We start from the raw sequence: 22,465 nt of genomic DNA on the forward strand, positions 1-22,465 counted from the left end.
CAATTAGAATGCGTAAGTAAGACTTGTGGAAATTTCTATATCACTTTCTCCTGTTCCTGTTCTTTTACCAGAGGTGGATAATGGATGCTGTGGGATATTGGTGGGAGCGCTGGTCAGAAGTTAAACAGACCCACAGCAGTGTGGTTGACTCTTAACTGCTCTTTGGGCAATTAGAGATGGTAATAAATACTGGCCTAGCCAGTGATGCCCTCATCCCATGTATAAAAGAAAAACTATTTAGATAGGAAGCTAACAGATACAAACATATGAACTAGGAATAGATGTAGGCTACTCAGCCCTTCAAGTTTGCTCTGTCATTTGCTAAGATCATGACTGATGTAAATGCACCCTCAGTTCCACCTTTCTGTCTGCACTAATACCCTTTGACTTCCTTGTCAAGAATCTATTTATCTATATCTTAAAAATATTCAAAGACACGACCTCGTCCACACTGTGGGAAGTAAATTCCGTAGAACCAAGAAATCTGATCAGTGAAAAATAGACCAAGACACCTTCCTTTCTTTTTGTTTCTTTCAATATACCTTTCTTTGAGGAAAGAGTACACTATCTGACAACTCTTTCCACATTACGAGTACCACCTGTTCCTCCTTTAGATACTTACTAGCAAAGCCCATTAAGGACAATGCAAACCATCAAAAGTGAAAAGAGGGGGTTGGGAGAGCAGGAAGGTTCTAATTCAAGATGGAGTTGAGGGGAAAATAAAATATTATATCCCCTGCAATGCCCACCTCTCTCTAAAGGCGTTGAGAGCATTGATGGGAACCACATGCTCCCTCTCCAGTGAAACCCAGGCATGAACATTACTGCGGAAGAGGGGCAGACAGTCAGCAGAGATGAACCCTTCCACAGCCCATTGCTTGAACCTGTTTATAGCCAGCCTGGTCAGTTTTGTTCCTCCTTTATATCTACCCTATCAATGAATTAGCAATTTAACCCAATTACCTGCTGCATTCCTAATTCTATTACCAGGATTCTTGATCCTGTGAGAAAAAAAGAATGCCTCCTCATCTCCACCTTAAATGGAAGACCCTTATTTTTCAAATGTGTCCCTTAGTTTTTGTCTCTCACACAGGGAAGAACATTCTTGATAAGTCCCCTCAAGATTTCATTCATTTCATTAAGATTATCCAATATTCTTCTAAACTACAAAGGATACAATCCCAGTGTGTCCAACCTCTCCTTATAAGACAAGCCCTTCATCTAGGACTAATTCAAATGAGCAGCAGGGTGGGACTCATTCAAGGTAAAGTACCTGATGAAGGATCCAGCATTAGGAACTGGAGACCCTGCTGAGAGATGCCATCTGCCTCCCATGTGATCCCTTGGCACAACCCTGCTGTCACCACCTCTGTACTAGCCCTTGACAATCCTGACCCCCGATAGGTGCAGAACTGGTGACTTCAACTGCTCCCCTAGTGATGTTGCTGAGCAATGCATTACCGTAGGGCTGAGATTGGCCAGGAGGTCTCTTGGGAAGGGGATGATTCTTGATCCCAAGGAAGGCCTACCAGTGTCCAAGTAAGGCCCTGGTTGGCATTTAATTTGGAAACGTTCCCATAAAGAGCTAATGAATAGGCTCATGTCAGCTCTCGAACCAACAGGCAAGATTTCCATCTCTCCATTAAGTTTCACTCAGTGTTCAAAATGGAAAGTATTTCATTTCCACAGACTAATGCCCCAATTGAATGAGAAAATATACTTAGGTTCCATTTTGTGGTTTGCCCAGATGAGTCTTGACTTTGGAAACTTATCAAAGAATTATGCTCAGTTTTAAAACAAAAAGCTGACAATTATGTGCTTCCGGAACTGAAAGGGTTAACAAAATTGCTAGTTCTAACCTCAGCTGGTAGCTAATTTAAAGGAAATTCTGGAGGGTGGGTGGAAGATTTCTTTGTAAATGGTTTAGCTCTAATTTTTTCTTCCTCTAAATAAAATTAACCACATACGTTTAAATTGGGTAGGGAGCAATTCTTAGATAATGATCAACTAAATGCTTCAGTTGGAGCAGCTTCCAAAACCAACAACAGAGCAAGCTATTTCTTGTCAGAGTCATGTCATTTGCCAACCAACTTCCAAAGAAATTAATCTTATCTTAGAATTACTTTATAATATATTTATGACAGCAGTGTGTGACTGGATGAAAACAAGTCTGTGAGGATTGGGAAGATTAGGGAGCAACTTCCTGTTTGCTGCACTAATGCCCCAGGAATTCATTTTCCTTTTATGGTAAAGTAAAGCAGAGGTAGGCGGACAGAATTCTCCGGGTAAGGGAGTGAGATGATCAGAAGCAATTCAGACTCGCTGCAGTTTAGGCTCCAGGCTCTGAAAGAGGTATGCTAGTGGAACAAAACCGTCGAGACTATACCCTCAGACACTAAAACTCCTTGTCTGGTAAGTGTTCCAGGGAATTCTGAATGGGATGAATTTCTAGGTGTTAACCTTTAGTCAGCTAGACACCTTAGTTATGTACAGTGGTACTTTCAGGAAATCTTGGGCATCTGTTATAAGACTTTAAGCAGCTCTATATAAAGATGTGTGTTTTACTTTTGTTCCTGCAAATAATCTACCACCTTTTGCAGAATGTGCTGATGTTTGCTGGGATAAAGTATATTAGCGCCCAGCCACCCTCACACGGATATCGGTATTCTTCATGCACAAGCCCAAGTAGCAAGTGTTGTTATACAGGGTCTTCACCCCAGTTGATAGCCATACACATGCATCTTGCAACAGAAGCCATTGGACTGTGATCAAGGGTGTGAATCCTTACTGATTTATTCCCCTTACCTATATCACCACTCCAATTACAACCTTCCACTACGACTCCAGTAACAGCACATACCTAATCTCTATGTACTATGTTGGGTGGGGCTTCCACTAAACATTTTAATATCTCTTTGATGTCTGTAGCTACCTTACACTGTAAAAATTTCAGGAAATTCCACGTTCACTTTTCTACAATCCTTTATTGATCAATTTCTACCGATCCTGAGATCCTTTTGTTGGTAATAGTAAGGACCATAACATACAAAATGTTGGATTTGTGAGTTTTCATTTCTGTATCAAGGTCTGCAATTACAACTATGACCTTCTAATTGGTCACATGGTGTAGAGAGAACAGAACAGTTTGGGTTCTCACATCCACAAGTATGGTGTTTAATTAAAATGACCATATGACACTTTTATACATTTAAACTATTTGAACTGATGCCAAAAGTATCAGTGCAGCTTACCATGCCACAGCAATGCAGTTTACAACCTCATTAACTTTATTGCTAGCTGAGTCTTGCTAGAAGTGAAAACTTCCTTGATGTGGTTCATTCCGAAGTAACAGTTGAAACCAATCTAAAAGGACACATCCTTTCTCAGGAAACTATTTGTATTCAGCTCATTAAGGAGATAGTCAATTGCTTCCAACTAAAATATATTACAGAAAAGAAGAAATATTGTAAGAGTAGGGAGAAAGATTCAAGGCTAAGCAAGAAAGTTAAAGATAAAATCAAGACAAAAATGAAGGCGTATCATATTGCAAAAGTGAGTGACAGGCTGGAAGATTGGGAAACTTTTAAAGATCAACAAAGGATAACTAAACAAGTCATAAAAAGAGCAAAGGCAAACTATGAAAGAAAACTAGTGCAAAGGCTTTGATAAGTATGTAACAGGGAGGAGAGTAGTTAAAGTGAATGTTCGTTCCTTGGAGGATGAGACTGGGCAGTTAGCAGTGGGGAACACAGAAATTGCAGAGTTGCTAAATCAATACCCTGCTTCTGCTTTCATGGTAGGGGACATCAGTACTATCCCAATAGTGACAGATAAGGCAGAGGTTCTAGAAAGGGGGGAACTTAGAACAATCATCATCATTAAGGAAAAAGTACTGAACAAACTATTCAGATTGAAAACAAACAAGTTCTCAGGGCCTGACTGCCATTTTTTCACATTTGTGGCACACGAGCATTGCTGGTTTGGCAGCATTTATTGTTCAGGGAGAAAGTGAGGACTGCAGATGCTGGAGATCAGAGCTGAAAATATGTTGCTGGAAAAGCGCAGCAGGTCAGGCAGCATCCAAGGAGCAGGAGAATCGACGTTTCGGGCATGAGCCCTTCTTCAGGAATGAGGAAAGTGTGTCCAGCAGGCTAAGATAAAAGGTAGGGAGGAGGGACTTGGGGGAGGGGCATTGGAAATGCAATAGGTGGAAGGAGGTCAAGGTGAGGGTGATAGGCCGGAGTGGGGGTGGGGGCAGAGAGATCAGGAAGGAGATTGCAGGTTAGGAAGGCGGTGCTGAGTTCGAGGGATTTGACTGAGACAAGGTGGGGGGAGGGGAAATGAGGAAACTGCAGAAATCTGAGTTCATCCCTTGTGGTTGGAGGGTTCCTAGGCGGAACTCAGCACCTCGAACTCAGCACCGCCTTCCTAACCTGCAATCTCCTTCCTGACCTCTCCGCCCCCACCCCCACTCTGGCCTATCACCCTCACCTTGACCTCCTTCCACCTATCGCATTTCCAACGCCCCTCCCCCAAGTCCCTCCTCCCTACCTTTTATCAGCCTGCTGGACACACTTTCCTCATTCCTGAAGAAGGGCTCATGCCCGAAACGTTGATTCTCCTGCTCCTTGGATGCTGCCTGACCTGCTGCGCTTTTCCACCAACACATTTTCAGCATTTATTGTTCAGCCCTAATTGCCCTTGAGAAGGTGCTGGTGATGCACTGCCTTCTTGAGCTGCAGACCACCTGCTGTGGGTTGACCCATAATGTCCTTAGGGAGGGAATGCAAGATTTTCATCCAGCGACAGAGAAGGAAATGCAATATACTTCCTAGTCAGAATGGTGAGTGGCTTAGAGAGCAGCTTGCAGGTAGTGGTGTTCCCATGTATCAGATGTCCTTGTCCTTCTAAATGGGAGTGGTTGTGTATATGGAAGGTGCAATATGATGTTCATTGGACAACAATAAGCTTTGAATTTCTGAAGTGCATCTTGTAGATAGTACATACTGCGGCTACTGAGCATTAGTGATAGAGGGAGTGGATGTTTGTTAGTGTCATACCTACGAAACAAGCTGTTTTGTCCTGGATGGTGTCAAGTTTCTTGAGTATGCTGGAGCTGCACCCATCCAAGTAAGTAGGGAGTATTCTATCACACTCCTGACTTGCACCTTGCAGATAGTGCAAAGACTTCCCAGGCTTTGGGAAGTCAGGTGTGAGTTGCTCATGATAGTATTCCTAGCTCTGATCTACTCTTGTTGCCACTGTGTTTATGTGATGGGTCCAGTTGAGTTTCTGGTCAATAGTAACACCAAGGATGTTGTAGTGAGGGATTCAGTGATGGTAACACCATTGAATATCAAGGGGTGGTGATTAGATTATTTCTTTTTGGTGATAATCATAGCCTGGCATTTGTGTGGCATGAATGTTACTTACCACTTGTCAGCCCAAGCCTGGATATCGTCCAGATCTTATTGCATTGAACATGCATTGCTTCAGTACCTGAGGAGTTGTGAATAGTGCTGGACATGGTGCAATCATCAGCAAACATTCCAGGGTCCTAAAGGAAGTGGCACCAAAGATAATCCATTGATTATAATATTCCAAAATTCCCTGGATGGTGAAAAGCTTCTAGTGGATTTGTAAAAGTGCTAACATAGCATCTTTATTCAAAAAGCGAGGGGGGCAGAAATTAGGAAACTACAGACCAGTAGTTCAACATGTGTCATTGGGAAAATGTTATATCCCATTATTAAGGAAGTTAAAATACATTCTATCAGAGTCAGCATGGTTTTATGATGGAGAAATTACGTTGACTAATTTGCAAGAGTTCATTGAACATATAATAACGCCAATAATGGGATTCCTTTGAAGGTAGTTTATCTGAATTTCCAGAAGGCTTTTGATAGGTGCTACAAGAAGCTTACATATACAAGGTAAGACCACATAGGGTGAGGAATAATTTATTCGCTTGGATAGAGAACAAACAACAGTGAGTTGGGATAAATGGATTTTTTTTTGATTGGCAATATGTAACCAGTTGTGTGCCACAGCCTTCGGTCTTCAGGCCCCAACATTTTACAATCTATATATTAATGAATTGTGTGCAGGAATACAAAGTACTATAGTTAAATTTGCAGATGATACTAAAGTAAGTGAGAAAGTAAGTTACAATGCAGAAATAAGAAACTTTCATTTGACTAAAGATAGGACCAAATTTTGACAAATGAAATTTAACATGAATAATCTGAGGTTATCAATTTTGCTCAGAGGAATAGAAAGACAACTTCTTGTCTAAATGGAGAGAAACTTCAGAGAACTTCGGTGCAGAGGAATCTGGGTCTCCTCATGCATGAATTGCAGAAAACTAGTACGCAAGTACAACTGGTAATAAGGAAGGCAAATGGAATTTTGACATTTATTGTTAGAGGAATGGAGTATAAATGGAGTATGGAAGTGTTGCTGCAGCTGTACAGGTCGTTAGTGAAACAGCCTTTGGAGTACTGCTTACAATTTTGGTCTCCCTGAGGAGGGATAGAGTTGTTTTGGTGACATTACAGAGGAGGGGCTCTAGATTGATTCCAGAGATGAGGGGTTTGTCTCAGGAAGAGAAATTGAACAGTTAGGCCTATGTTCTCTGGAGTTTAGAAAAATGAGTGGTTAGCACTGCTGCCTCACAGCACCAGAGACCTGGGTTCAATTCTCATCTTAGGCGACTGTCTGTGTAGAGTTTGCATATTCTCCCCGTGTCTGCGTGGGTTTCCTCCGGGCGCTCCGGTTTCCTCCCACAGTCCAAAAATGTGCAGGTCAGGTGAATTGCTTAATTGCCATGCTAAATTGCCCGTAATGTTAGGTGAAGGGGTAAATGTAAGGGAATGGGTCTGGGTGGGTTGTGCTTCGGCAGGTCGGTGCAGACTCGTTGGGTCAAAGGGCCTGTTTCCACATTGTAAGTAATCTAATCTAACCTAATCTAATCTAACTGAGGTATATAAAATGCTAAAGAAGTTTGACAAAGTAGACATAAAATGTTTCCTCATCTAGAACAATCTAGAATGAGAGGTTATAGTTTTTGGATAACGGGTAGCAAATCTGAAACAGGTGAGGAGAAATTACTTCTCAAAATTTGTAAATTTGTGGAATTCACCACCTAAAGTGGCAGGACTTTGAGTAAATTTAAAGAAGAGATAGACAGATTTTTAATTCGTAATGTATTGAAAGGTTATGGAGACTGGGCATGAAAGTGGAGTTGAGGCCAAGTTGAGATCAGCTGTGATCATAACAAATGTCTGAGCAGGCTTGAGAAATTGAATTGCCTCTTCCTGCTCCTAATTCTTACATTCATTCATTAAGCAGCTTCCACCAGAAACAATTCTACTGATTTGGTTTTAGAGTTTTGCAGCAACACAAATGTCAAAGGGAGAGAAGGACCAGATTTGGTTGCAATAGGAAATGTGCCACAAGAAGTTTTTCTGTTTGGCATTTGCAGCAAAGGTTGTCAACCAAAAGGCAACACCATGAGGTCAATTACATGCTGTCAATGTGTTTAATGATCATGAAATTCACTCCAGGACCTTCTTGTTCTTTCTCTTTCTACAGTTGCCAAGGGAACACGTTATCTCACTTTTGTCAGTATAGTTTATCAGTGATCAAAGGTTGGTAATTCCCTCCCAGTTTTCCACTGATGACACTCTGAAATTAACCACCAAAAAGGGTGTAGTGAGACCTGGACAGGGCAGAGCCAGAATCAAGCTTTCTGAATGCTGCCTGGCTGAGACTGCAAATTAGGTGAACCGGGGAAACAGTTCTTGTGATCAATCATTCATTCATTTGACAATGAATGACTTTGTTCTAAAAGAATTCTTAAAAGAAAACTATTTCTCCAAGTTTCTCTCTCCATAGTACCAGTTCTTCTCACCCTGATACATTGACCATTTTTATTTTTAAAATCTATAATTCCTAGAACACTACAAAATGAGCCCTGGATCTAATTAAAAATGTAGTATCACACTGTGTTACCTGTATTTTCAGATATTATAAATGAAAGATGTCTCAGATAAAGAAGGTTTCTTCAGTTTACATTCAACTTGCTACTCCTGGGAAAATCAACACTCCAAAGACGTACAACTCTGTTGAAGCCTCAAGGGCAGACAAACATCTACCGCAAAATCCAGTGCTGACAGCACCCAAACCTGTGAGAAATCCATACAGCTATGGAAATAAAGGAATGAAAGGCACAGATCCATCAGGTTATAATTCTGCTGATGAAGGTAAGAAGTGTACTATGTCCATCTGTTTCAGTTACTACTCATCAGCGAAGGATTCAGATGCTAGAAATTTTGTGGTTCTTGGGTGAATTTGGGAGCAATGTTGTCAAAGTAGCTGTCCAGATTGAAATTGTTTTGAGTTTAAAAAAAAAATGGAGATGCAGGACAAAAGAAGCAATCAAGGGACTGTACACATTACAACATTGTTTATTCTTTCATGGCCTGTGCACATCACTGGCTATGCCATCATTTATTGTCTATCTACAATTGACCATGAGAAGGTGGTGCACCACTTTCATGAACCATTGCAGTCCATAAGGTATAGATACTCTCACAGCACTCTCAGGAAGGGAGTTCCAGGATTTTGATCCAGCAACAGAGAAGGAACAGCTACCTCATTCCATATCATACAGGAGTCAGGAGGTGAATTACTTGCCACATAATTCCCAGTCTCTGACCTGCTCTTCTGGTCACAATTTTCATGCATCTGGTTCAGTATTGGAGCAGAACATGCAGATAGTGGTGTTTCTGTACATCTGCTGCCCTTGTCCTTCCAAGTAGTAGAAGCTATGGTTTGGAAGATGATGCCTAAAAAACCTAGGTGGGTTGATGTTGTGCACTTTGTGAATGGTACACATTGCTGCCATTGTGCATCGAGATTGATGGTGTGAGTGTTGAAAGTGTTAAATTAGATGCCAAACAAGCGTGTTGCTTTGTCCTGCATGGTATCAAGCTTCTTAAGTGTTGTTGGAGCTGCATATTCAGATAAGCTGAGTATTTTATCACATTCATGATTTGTACCTTATAGGCGGATAGGAGTCAGAAGGTGAATTACTTGCCACATAATTCCCAGTCTCTGACCTGCTCTTGTGGTCACAATATTCATACATCTGGTCCAGTTCAATTTGTAGGCAAGGGTATCCTCTAGGATATTGATAGTGGCTGATTCAGCAATGGTAATGCATCCTGGGGTTATCATTGAACAGAACCTGAAATAGACTAGTCATTATAAATGCACTGGTTATAAATTAGTCAAAGGCTAAAATCTAGCAGTGCATAACTCACCTCCTGACTCCCCAAAGCCAGTTCACCATCTACAAGGCACAAGCCAGGAATGTGTTGGAATACTACCCACTTCCCTGGATGAGCACATCACCAACAACACTCAAGAAGCTTGACACCATTCAGGACAAAGCAGCCTGCTTGATTAGCATCATATCCACAAATATTCAATCCCTCCACCACTGATGCTCAGTAGCAGCAGTGTGTACTATCTACACTATGCTATGCAGTAATTCACCAGGTTTGTTAGTAGCTTCCAAACACATGAACACAACTGCATAGAAGGACAAGGGCTGCAGATACATGGGAATACCCATGCAAGACGCCCTCTAAGCCACTCTAAGCCTAACTTGGAAATATATTTAAAAATCACACAACACCAGGTTATGTAAAAGTACCTATTGTGAAATATGTGCCTCCAGCATGAGAAGGAAGTACTGCCACACATTCCACAAGTGAGCAAATGTTATCACCTTATTTACACCGATCCATTGATGCTAAGAACAGATGTCCCCACTTCTTCTGAACAAGCACTTGCCCTCATTCTCTGCAGCAAATGTGTCACATTTACAGCTACCCGCTTTCTCATTCCCTCCTTTTACCATTTCATGATAACAATACAGCGTATACAAGTATATTTAGTCCATTCATTCCATTTGTATTTTCAACAAGTTGAGTGCCTCTTCTTGTGAGTCGTGTCCAGAGGTGCATAGTCACTAAGATACCTGATTTCAACATAAAAGTTCGGACATGGAGGTACAGGAGTGAACAAAGGTCGATTAACAAGATTAGCTTAGGCGAAAAGCAATGCATGGTCCATTTCATGCATAAGCGGACAACAATGTATATTCCTAGGATGAGACCAAGGATTATCAGTGCATCCCACATGAACCATCCACACATTGACCATAGCCAGCAGGTAGGACTCCATCCACGTGAGTGGAGCAAATATCTTCCCTGCATCTTCACCTGTTTTGTTGATGACATCTGTGTCATATACAATGTCTTTAGAGAAGTCGTCTATGTAGGTGCAACGTTGTGGGCCAATGACAGAACAAACGCCTCCTTCTTTAGCAAGGAGGAAATCTAGCATTAATTGATTATGAAGCATCATTATCTGGTCTCCTGTAGTTCTTTGTTCATTCGTTTCAATGCGTGAACAGTTGAGTTCGTCAGTTTCTCAACGTCATATGCAAGGTCACCTATCTGATCTAGGGCTATCTCAACACCCGAGCCACGAATATGGCCTCCCATCAACCTAGACCACCAGGTTTGTTGATGGAAGAAGTCATGCAAGTCTCGTTTTGTTCTTCCTCTAATTTTTGTCCCGTAGCAATTCACATATTGGGGGGCTTTCCATTCATCATCTACCTTAGACATTTTATGGTGGATGGTAAAAATTGGTAAGGTTGCACTAAAGTATAACGTCTACACCAGTGATTGGGTAAATATGGGAAGGCCTTGTTTTCGCATAGCCAACGAAGACTAAACGGAGTCCTGAGGCCACACTTCTGTGAATGAATGATGAGTCCACTCAGAGCGAGGGCTGAATCTTTAACAGTGGGTGTTATCAAATGTTTAGTTATCCAAGTGCATTAACGGATGGAGAGTAGGAGTATGACCAGTGTGCTTCATAACATTTTTACACAGTACTTGCTTCACTTGCCCCATGTCATGGGTATAGGAAGTTCTTTCAATGCACAATTCTAACAGTGGAATAACGTTAACGTTAAGTCCTTTAGGTTTGCTGGTGCACTTCACACAGCGACATGCTACTTCTACTGAATGGGTTTTGTCATTGCAGGTGAGGGGTTGCATAATTAGGTGAGTCTTATTCATCCATTGTATATCAGAATAATGGAAGAGTGAGCAGACAACACATTCATTGAGGAGTTTAACGTGAATAAAGAAACCATTGGCAACAGAAGTGAGATTAGGGGTGCTTAGTATTTTTGGTCTTTCTTCACCTTTCCAGCTTGTCTTGTTAACTACTGTAGCTACTGATTGCAGAAGTTGAATAAAAGTATTTCTGCCAGTAGCAGTAGGTTGGACAAGGGAAGGTTCCTTCAAGAAGGTATAGGTTGACAGTCTCAGAGCAATAGATGTCTTAGGGTTCTGCAATTTTGATAATGTGTGTTCAGTACTGCAATTTGTCTAGTTCATTTTGGGAGAGAAACAGTCAAACATTTCAAAATACCAATTTTCAGCTGATGGAGTGGATGAAGTTATGGAATCATGCCATCTCATGACAACTGGCATAGATGTGTTGTGAGGGTGACAATAATATCGAAAGTGATGGTTGGATGTGCAATGTAAATAGTTGAAATGAGTTTGCTTGGTAGCTGCATTCATAGCTTCCAACAGTATTGGCACAAGTTTGATGAAGCTGACAAATTCTATCTTCATGGAGAGCAGTGGGGAAAATAATACATTCATGATTATCGGAGTATCCCAAAGCACCAATGCCATTGCCAGTGTAGCTGAGATTACATTGCAATTCTACACCTAAATTGTTGGTTTTGTTTCTGCAAGTGGCATTGGGGTGATAAGTGGGACATGTTAGTGTTCTCATGGTATCAAGGGTAGTGGAACGTCCTTCCATTTTTACTGCACTTTCAGTTGTGAGAAGAACTTGATAAGGACCTTTCCAGTGAGGGCCCAATTTGCCACGATTAAAGTCTTTCAATAGTACGTAGTTACCAGGGTTGATGTCTTTAAACATTGGAGCTCTTACTTCTTCCTTCCCTGGTACCTGATAAGTGACTTTGACCAGTTGATGATAAGACTGAAATGCTTTGGTTAGCTTAATCAGGTATCTGTGCATTTCTTCTGCCATGACATGAACATAAACAAGATGTTGGGCCATCAGTAGTGCAGATCAGGGAGTCCTCAGGGACATTCCAGATACTAGTTCAGCTGCCGAGAATTCCGTCTTTTTCTGGATCACGGTTCTCATATTTTAAAAGGGCAATTGGGAGTACTTGCAGCCAATTAAGGCCCGTTTCCTCTATCAACTTGCTTAGCTGACCTTTCAAAGTACAGTTGGCTCTTTCTACAATTCCCACTGCTTGGGTACGGACGGCACAATGGACTTCATATTCAGACTCTTGCATAGTTCCTTATTTAGCTCGGCTCAGAAGTGGGGGCCATTATCGGAAGGGACTGCTACTGGTATTCCAAACCTGGGTATGATTTTCTCTAGTAGAATTTTACAGATAGTTTTTGCTGTGCAGTCAGTACATGGATAAGCTTCAATCCATCTACTAAATGCATCAATAATCACTACGCAATACTTATAATGATGACATTTAGGTAATTCTATAAAATCTAACTGGATAGTATCAAAAGGTACACTTGGCAAGGGAGTTTCACCTGGTGGACACTTTACACCTTTCCTAGGACTATGCTTTTGACAAATTAGGCAATTTGCAGCTGCTTGTTTTGCTTTTTCTTGCAGGTGGGGATTCCACCAAGTTTGGAGAATTCTATCCACCATTCCCTCCTTACCTACATGCAAATGCATATGAACATGGTAAACTAGAAGAGGCAAAAGTGAATCCGACAGACATGTCTGTCCTCCCGGCATAACCCAAAGTTCAGTCTAACTATTTTACATAACAATGGTTCATCCATCTTTGTTTTTCCTCATCAGAGGTGTCCCCCAGATGGGTCTGTATTTACGTTAGGTCAGGCATGGTATCAGAAGAGGAAAAAGGAGGATCTCCCTAACTCAATATTATGACCAATAAGGATTAGCATTGGTTCATCCTCAGGGCTAAAGGTAACCACGGAAAGATTCAAGGGAGGATAATGACTTACGTCAGGGAGTAAAGTTCAGAAAGGGTACTGCAGTAAAAGGGGCAAATTGCTGGGGTTCCTGTGTATCATAAGGGTGAATCATAAGGTTGCTAGCTTCTTCCATTTCAGTGATCAACAGGGGGCTGCCTTGGGAAAGGGCAGTTCTTGGACCAATGTCCCAGCTGATTACAGTTGAAGCTAATGTCTGGTCATTTGGTGGCTCTAGGGTGTGGGAGAGGCAGAGAGGGATGGGAGGAGGATGTATCAGGGGTAAGGGTCATCATGGACTGTTGGGGAGGGTACATAGGAGGACCCCAAGGTCCATAGGGATGTTCTTGATGTACGGTATCAACCCTATTGTCTTGCCATACTGGATGACTGTATAAGGGTTCCATTCAATAGCTTGGCTGGCTTTGGAGATGGGAAGATCAGTTCTGGTTTTAGGTTCAACATCTGCAGTTTGGGAAAATTCAGTCTTGACCTTAACTGTTGAGGCCTTACTGTCGGGGTCCTTTAGTTCCCAGAAGTAACATACTTCTCGGCTGAATTGTTCAATATCGGCATCTTGCCAGTGCATATTACGGGTTTTGATAGCTTTCTGTACCTGGTCAGGAAGGACAGTCATACATAAGGCATTAAGTTGGGGCGATTGTCCTTGTGGGAACTGAGGGTCACCAGACTAGGCACCATAGCAGTCCTTTAAGCGGACAAAGAACTCCTCAACTCCTTCGCCTGAGCAAGGTTTACATGTGAGGATCTTATGTCGATTGCATGGCACACTGCTTGACAGAGGCAGGTAATAATCCAGTCTGATTTATTAGGTTCACCTGGATGCATAAGCATGCGTTGGGTATGATTATTACATTGTAAAATTTCTAAGAACATAGTCCATTTTTCAGGTGAAAGAGCACATTCTATGATGTTAAGTAAGTCTTGGGAGACCGCATTGTAAATGGTCCTAGTCCTATTAATATAACTAATGAATCCTTCGGGATTTTTTCCATAACCTGGAGCCTTATTGTTGACGCTAGAGAGTTCATGAGGCTTCCAAGGTTGATAAAGATTAATAAATGGATTTTGTCCCTGATTCTGGGTAAGCGGGTTAGGGATTTTTCTAGTCAGGAAATTTCCCTTTGGCCATTTCATATCAGGGTGAGTATGAGGACTAACATTAAGGTTCCTAAACTTTGATTATAATTCATAAATGTCTTCAGGACTCATTTGTAGTGGGGCAGTGGCCCTCAAAGGTGCCCTTTCAGGGTTCCCTTGGTCTTAATCTTAGTTGATCCCTATGCGGGTGGCAATGGGATGATGGTAACTTTGATCATCCGAATTCTCATTATGCTGGACAGGAGAGGCAAATGAGGAGAAAAGGTATGGGCCTTAGCACGTTCATCCTCAGAATAGGGAGTGGGTTTCAGGTGCTTTCGTTTCATAGCAAGTGTTCGCTTTGACCATACTACAGGTGGATTTCGAGCAAGTCCCTGTTGGGGAACCGGAAGAGGTCGGTTAACAGGAGGGGGGGCCATAATAAAAGATCTCCTCCACTGAATCTGATTCAAATTCCTCACTTGCAGGAGAATCATTGTCCTCTAGTAATGGGTCTTTGGGATAGGTGGCATATAAGGAGTTGTCCCTTTTGTCTGTCTGGTCCAGTGCGGCTGTAGCTGCAGGCTGATTTTTATTTACCGGTTTCTCTTTTCCTTGGGTTAGGTTGTCATTCTCTGCCTTCTTTATTTTTTGCTATTGTTTCTCTAGCCAACTCCAATTCAGTTTCTAAATCATGCGCTTCACATTTGCACTTTAGTTCTGTCCAATCTAATTCAAATCATTCCTCAGTTAGTGGACTGATACCCTTTTTAATACTGTTTTGTTTCCATGATGATTGCATGGATTTTTCCCATTTTTCTTTAGCTACATTTTTTCACACAGATCTGGGTTCTTTCTTTTTAGTCCCACAACCTTTTCTCCATATCTCTTGTTCAACTTTCATAAGTACTTTTAGATCACATGTGTCTTCCAGAGGCCAGTTCTTACTCTGTTGGGCAGCTGCACCCGATATTCGCCTTACTTGTTTCTCGTAATTAGGATACATACTCACTATCTCTGTTAAGGGATATTTGCCCTCAATCTTGTCTGAGGTCACACCCATATTTATCCTATTTATTGTATACCTTCACAAAATTCTTACCATTGTCTCTTACCTTCACAAGATCTCTATTTCTACTGCCTATTTAAACAATCTCATTTGGGATTCTGTCAGGGTATGTGAGAGTGAAATGGGAGAAGCGGCACACAAAGATGCAGACAGAGAGCAACAAAGGTATACCTTACCTTGTGGGCCTATTGGTCCCGAGTCCAACCTTTAGATGAAGCACCTGTTTTCCAGTTTCACTCACACATACCCTTTGTTGGAACCCTGCTGACAGCGCCAAATTGTTAAAGTCCCTATTTGAGATGGCTCAGGGAATCCCTGATGGACTCTACCTGGAGTCTCTCTTGGTTCGTCCTGGAGATTGTACTCTGTGGTAGTCTGGAATATAAAACTCTTCCACACAGTTTTGTTTAAATTATTACCTTTAGTTACCAATGGCATCAATGTTACAGTATAACGTAGAGACTTACAAGCCAGGCTTGAGTTAAGGTTTTAAAACCATTAGCAGAGAAGGGGTGCTAGCTCTTACCCCTAAGAGCTCTCTCAGGCTACTCCCCTTATTGCTGCAAACAAGCTGTCTTTATACAGAATTTAGTATTAAAATTACAAAAATGCCACATGTCCTTAATCAGATAAGCAGCAATAAAATAGCAAAAGTTTGCAGAGGAAGAGAAATTAATTGACAGGTCTGAGTATGCTTGACTAATTAAGCTACATGCACATCAAAGTGGGAAACCTTGATCCAGCCAGGCCCAAATGGTCAATTTGCTTTGGCTCATAAATCATAATGAGAAATGAGTCTAAACTATGTGAAAAAGGTCATGGGGAAACCTCACTCAGCTAACATGTCCCGTATCAATGTCCTACAAAATGGTCTTCTAAAATCATCTTAGATTGTCAGAAGGCAAATTAAATTCATAATATTCCTGGATCTCGAGCTCCCGGGAACAACACACAAACATTCAATGACAAGCCAGTGTTCACTCAAATCAGACCACAAAGGGTTAATTTTCCACCAGCTTCTGACCTCTCTCTCTCTCAGTATCCCTTGAACCCTTCAATCAGTGAATTTAATTTACAGAAGAATATTTTCTCTCTCTGACTCTCACATAAACATCTTCCAACTTCCTTACTATGTCAGTTTTTGCCTAGTCTTTTTTTGCCTAGCCTTTAAGGGTAATGAGGCATTCACATTCCAGGACAGTCAAGATGAGGAAACTCAGAATTTCAAATCTAATCAGTGTGGTATATAAAAATGTATCAGGATTGTTCTATTACATGCATATTCCACTCAGCTTATTAAATTACAAGTTCTTTTTCTATTGAGTATGAGTTTTGTTATGAGTCTTTGATAATCCAGCAATTTAGTTATTGTACATCCTATTGTGAAATATGCGCCTCTGGTGTGGAAGGAAGTACTGCCACACATTCCACAAGTGAACAAATGTTATCATCTTATTTACACCGATCCATTGACGTGAAGAACAGATGTCCCCAGTTCTTCTGAACAAGCACTTCCCTACATTCTCTGCAGCAAATGTGTCACATTTACGGCTACATGCTTTCTCAGTTATAGTCCAATAGGTGTATTTGGAAGCACTAACCTTTGAAGCGCTGCTTCTTCATCAGGTGGTTGTGGATTAGGACCATAAGACACAGAATTTATAGCAAAAGATTACAGTGTTGAGCAAGTAAAATGATATACTGAACAAACCTCAATTGTTGTTAAACCTTTCATCTTTTAGAATGAGTTACAGATTTCAGTTCATTAATATGTAAATCCCAGAACTTCTTTTAAATCACATTCTCAAGATAAGTTAAGGTTTTATTTAAAAAAAGTGTGTTTGCGTGTGCAAGCTTGGTAAAGTGTGTGTGTGAGTGTGATGGGGTATAAGCCTGTGAGAGGGTGCGTGCCTAGGTGTGAGTGTAGGGGTGTATGTGTGCGTGTATGAGAGAGAGTGTTTGAATGAGAGAGGGTCTGTGTGAGTGTGTGAGCAGGTGAGAGTGTGTGTGTATGTTTGCTTGTGTGTACCCTGGGGCACGGTACATTGGCGAGACCAAGCAGATGCTACAATAACGGACAAATGGACACCGCACAACAGTCACTAGACAGAGGTGTTCCCTCCCAGTCGGGTATCACTTCAGCAGTCGGATTTTTGGGTGATCATCCTCCAAGGCGGACTTCGGGACAGGCAACAATGCAAAGTAGCCAAGCAGAGGCTGATAGCCAAATTCGGTACCCATGAGGATGGCCTCAACCGGGACTTTGGTTTCATGTCACACTACAGGTGACCCCACTACACTATACACTCTCTTTCATACAAACACACATACACACTCTTTCTTACATATCACACACTCACACAGACCTTCTCTCATACACACACTCTCTTTCACACACACACACATACACCCCTACGCTCACGCTCACAAACACATCCACTCACAGGCTTCTAACCCATCACACTCACTTACACACTTTACCAAACTTGCACACACGCAAATGCACACTCTCTCCCATGCACTCACGCACACGCACACTCACATGCACGTAGTCTATCTCGCTCTCTCTCTCCTGCACGTGCATACACATAAATGTCTATGGGGTGAATTTGTATTTGCAGAATTATATTTACAGATACATTCTATTTTTCTCAAAAAATACACAACCAGCAGGCAGTCAATTCAGACAGTCAATCCATACAATATTTTGTAAATTCCACTTTGGAAATAGAACCAGTCTGAGTCAACTTTGGGATACAGACAAACTCTGACCCCACACCTTTTAAGGCATTGTCTGAGCTGAGGGGTCACTTTTTTAAATAAAACCTTAACTTATCTTGAGAATATGACTTAAAAGACATTCTGGGATTTACATATTAATGAACCGAAACCTGTAACTCATTCTAAAAGATGAAAGGCTTAACAACAATCGAGGTTTGTTAAATATATCATTTTACTTGCATGACACTGGAATCATTTGCTACAAAATCTGCATCTTATGGTCCTGCTCCACAACCACCTGAAGAAGGAGTGGCACTCTGAAAGCTAGTGCTTCCATATAAACCTTTTGGACTATAACCTGGTATTGTGTGATTTTTAATTTTGTCCACCACAGTCCAACACTGGCTGCTCCACATTATGGAAATATATTGCCATTCCTTCAGTGCCACGGGGCAAAATCTTGGAATTCCCTCTCTAAACGAAATGAACTGAAGCAGGAGAAAGTTTAGAGTGGTGCTGGAAAAGCATAGCAGTTTAGGCAGAATCCGAGGAGCAGGAAAATCGATGTTTTGGGCAGGAGCCCTTCATCAGGAATGAGGCTGGAAGTCTTAGGTGTGGAGAGATAAATGGGAGTGGGTGAGGCTAGGGAGAAGGTAGTTGAGAGTGCAATAGGTGGATGGAGGAAGGGGTAAAGGTGATAGGTTGGAGAGGAGGGTGGAGCAAATAGGTGGGAAGGAAGATTGACAGGTGGGACAGGTCATGAGGATGATGCTGAGCTGGAAGTTTGGAGCTGGGGTAAGGTGGGGTGAGGAGAAATGAGGAAACTGGTGAAGTCCATATTGATGCCCTGGGGTTGAAGGGTCCTGAGGCAGAAGATGAAGCATTCTTCCTCCAGGCATTGGGTGGCGAGGGAGTGGTGGTGGAGGAGACCTAGGACCTGCATGTCCTTGGCAGTGTGGGAGGGGGAGTTGAAATGTTCAGCGACAGGGTGGTGGGGTTGATTGGTGCGGGTGTCCCAGAGGTGTTCTCTGAAGCGCTCTGTGAGAAGGCATCCAGTCTCCCAAATGTAAAGGAGACCTCATCGCGAGCAACGGATGCAATAAATGACATTTGTGGAAGTGCAGGTGAAACGTTAATGGATGTAGAAGGCTCCTTTGGGGCCTTGGATGGAGTTGAGGGGGGAGGTGTGGGCACAAATTTTGCAATTCCTCAGTGGCAGGGGAAGGTGCCAGGAGGGAGGGTGGGTTATTGGGAGGCGTGGACCTGACCAGGTAGTTACAGAGGGAACGGTCTTTCTGGAAAGCAGATAGGAGTGGGGAGGGAAATATATCCCTGGTGGTGGGGTCCGTTTGTGGGTGGCGGAAATGTTGGTGGATGATGCAGTTTATGCAGAGGTTGGTGGGGTGGAAGGTGAGGACCAGGGGGTTTCTGTCCTTGTTGTGGTTGGAGGGCTACAGTTTGAGGGCAGAGGTGGGGACGTGGATGAGATGCATTAGAGGGCATCTTCAATACGTGGGAGGGGAAATTACAGTCTTTAAAGAAGGAGGCCATCTGGTGTATTCTGTGGCGGAACTGGTCCTCCAGGGAGCAGATACGACGGAGGCAGAGGAATTGGGAATACAGGATAGCATTTTTGCAGAAGATAGGGTGGGTGGAGGTGTAATCCAGGTAGCCGTGGGAGTCGGTGGGTTTGTAAAAAATATCAGTGTTGAGTCAATTATCATTGATGGAGATGGAGAGGTCCAAGACGGGGAGGGAGGTGTCAGAGATGGTCTAAGTAGAAGAAAGATCACCACCACCTAGGACAATAGGAATGGGCAACCAATTCTGACACAGCTAATGATACCTACATTCCATTTAAAAAAAAAATAGAATGTCAAGAGGCAATGGTTAGATTTTCCCTTATTGGAAACGATTATCATATGGCACTTGTATCACACAAATGCTATTTTCTACTTATTAGTGTGAGCTTGAATGTTGTGTAGCTGTTTTTGCACTTGGACACAGGGCAGAATTGCATTCCTGCCTGGTATGACGAGCAATGGCAAGGTAGGTGAAAAGAAACAGGAGAATGACAGAATCAGAATCTCTATATCAAGAAAATATTTTGCAACTTTCCCCTTGTCTTCAAATATCAACTTCAGAATCTTGCCAGTGAGCCTCGACCACCTTATTTCCACACCATCGTATCTCATTAAACTTGCCTCATTTAGATTAGATTCCCTCCAGTGTGGAAACAGGCCCTTCGGCCCAACAAGTCCACACTGACCCTCCAAAGAGCAACCCACTCAGACCCATTCTCCTACATTCACCCCTGACTAATGCACCTAACACTATGGGCAATTTAGCAATTCACCTAAACTTCACATCTTTGGACTGTGGGAGGAAACCGGAGCACCCGGAGGAAACCCACGCAGACACGGGGAGAATGTGCAAACTCCACACAGACAGTTGCCCAAGGTGGGAATTGAACCAGAGTCCCTGGCGCTGTGAGGCAGCACTGCACCGTATATTTATATGCTTTTCCATTTTTCCCCCACTCTCCCAAGAAACTAGACAATGCGAACTCCCAACATGTAAATCATAGGAGGTACCCGGCAGCTACAACTCACCAAGTGCTTGTCCTGGTCATCATTCAACTGTTACTTCATCATAATGTCATTTAATGCTCCATGGCCCCCACCTTTCTCAACCTTCATTGACAAATGTAAGCAGTGATGAACCACCAGCCTCATCACATCATCATGCAAGCTCTCAGACCAACTCCCAAACTATTTCAGCCCTTCAACACTTTACAATGGAGTTCAGGGACACCAATGACTTACATGCTTCTGTCAAAAATCACACAACACCAGGTTATAGTCCAACAGGTTTAATTGGAAGTACTAGATTTCGGAGCACTACTCCTTCATCAGGTGGTTGTGAAGTACACACCTGTAAGACACAGAATTTATAGCAAAATTTTACAGTGTGATGTAACTGAAATTATACATTGAAAATTACCTTAATTGTTTGTTAAGTATCCCATCTGTTAGAATGACCATGTTAGTTTCACTTCTTTCATATGTAAATCGCAAAACTTTTTTTAAAATATTACATTCTCAGGTGAACTTTAACAGCCAACATTACACCTGCAGCATGTGCCAGCTGTAACACTGTAAACACCCTGTTTCAAGCAAATTATCATGTGTGAAAGTCAAAAGGGAGCAGTCTTTAATGGGGTGAAGGAAGACTGTGGTCAGTCAGTTGGTATTTCCAGAATCAGTCAAGGGGCTGATCCTATTCCTGTCCAGGGTTGGCTGCAGTCAGTCAGGCATTTGGTTCTACAAGAGTCCAGGGATCCCTGTCCTTGCAATCTAGGGATTGAGCTCTGGTCAGTTCTACTGATCAAGTACAATCATTCTGAGGATTATACCTCGGTCAGTCAGGATGCCACTGTGGACACATCAGTCTGTGAATTTAGCCAATCTATAAGCAGTGGTAGTGATAGAATGAGTCACGGCTCTGTGAAGTTTAGGTTGCAGATAGAAGATGGTGTGTTAACCTTTGCAAAGCATAAAGGATTATTGACATCTTTTCCTGCACTGCTGGGCCTCCTGCTTCACCCAGGGCATGGCACTAACTGAGCTGCAATTTGGAACCAAGCTGACTTGGTCTGGTGGCATGGCTTTCTGTGGCAGTCTGCAGGAGAAAGGACTGCCCTTCTCTCCACCATCCACCCCATTAAGACCTCAGGCTCCTGTCTGCACAACAAGGAGTGAGCTTGCCTTTCTTCAGCACTATGCTAACAGTCAAGTGCCACAGAGTGAGGGTCGGTTTCTGGCTTGCAATGTTTGAAATGGCATGCAGCTGGCCTATAAATGTGCCAGTACCTTGAATGCTAGAAGATGCTGGCAGTGGTGAGCATCTCCACCACGTCTCCAGCCATGCAATTCCCTGAGAATGGTACCCAAAAGTTCAATTGATAACTAATAGAGTGAAGAGTGGAAGATTGCATAAGAAAAATCATTCCGAGCCATGGCAGACTGGACACTATGAATCTCACTTAACAAAAGGCTTTAACTGAAAATGGGAAAATTCTACACAGTTATTCTCACAACATCATTCCTCATAGACACTGCCATCAGCATCCCTGAGTATGTTCTGGCCCACCAACAATAAGCAATTGGAAAGGCTATCCTAATTATAGGGCGAGAAATGCATTGTTATGCCGCTAGCCTAAACTGACAGAAAAAGTTCCAGTTCAATTCTGTATTGATGAAAAATTAGTCAGTCACAGTAAAGTGGTGCTCGGGAGAGGGAGAAGGTGGAAAATGCTCCATGCAAACACCCTTACCTCACTTCACCTGATGAAGGACCAGCACTCTGAAAGCTTGTGTTTCAATAAACCTGTCAACTGTAGCCTAGTGTTGAGTGACTTCTGACCTTGTTTTCTCTGTTTAGGTGGACATCAACTAGGATTTAT

General features: G+C 42.4%; 1 protein-coding gene across 1 annotated transcript in view; it reads left to right on the forward strand.

Moving 5' to 3' along the window:
- The first annotated feature begins 2,300 nt into the window (after nt 1-2,300).
- fblim1 (filamin binding LIM protein 1) overlaps nt 2,301-22,465 on the forward strand; it is a 38,059-nt gene continuing 17,894 nt past the window's right edge. The window contains exons 1-2 of the mRNA XM_072586575.1: nt 2,301-2,412; nt 8,026-8,264. Coding sequence (XP_072442676.1) covers nt 8,042-8,264 — 223 coding nt within the window. The 5' untranslated portion in view covers nt 2,301-2,412; nt 8,026-8,041. The remainder of the gene's footprint in view (nt 2,413-8,025; nt 8,265-22,465) is intronic.

The sequence above is a fragment of the Chiloscyllium punctatum genome, chromosome 16 (assembly GCF_047496795.1).
Source record: "Chiloscyllium punctatum isolate Juve2018m chromosome 16, sChiPun1.3, whole genome shotgun sequence".
In the NCBI taxonomy this organism is placed as follows: Eukaryota; Metazoa; Chordata; class Chondrichthyes; order Orectolobiformes; family Hemiscylliidae; genus Chiloscyllium; species Chiloscyllium punctatum.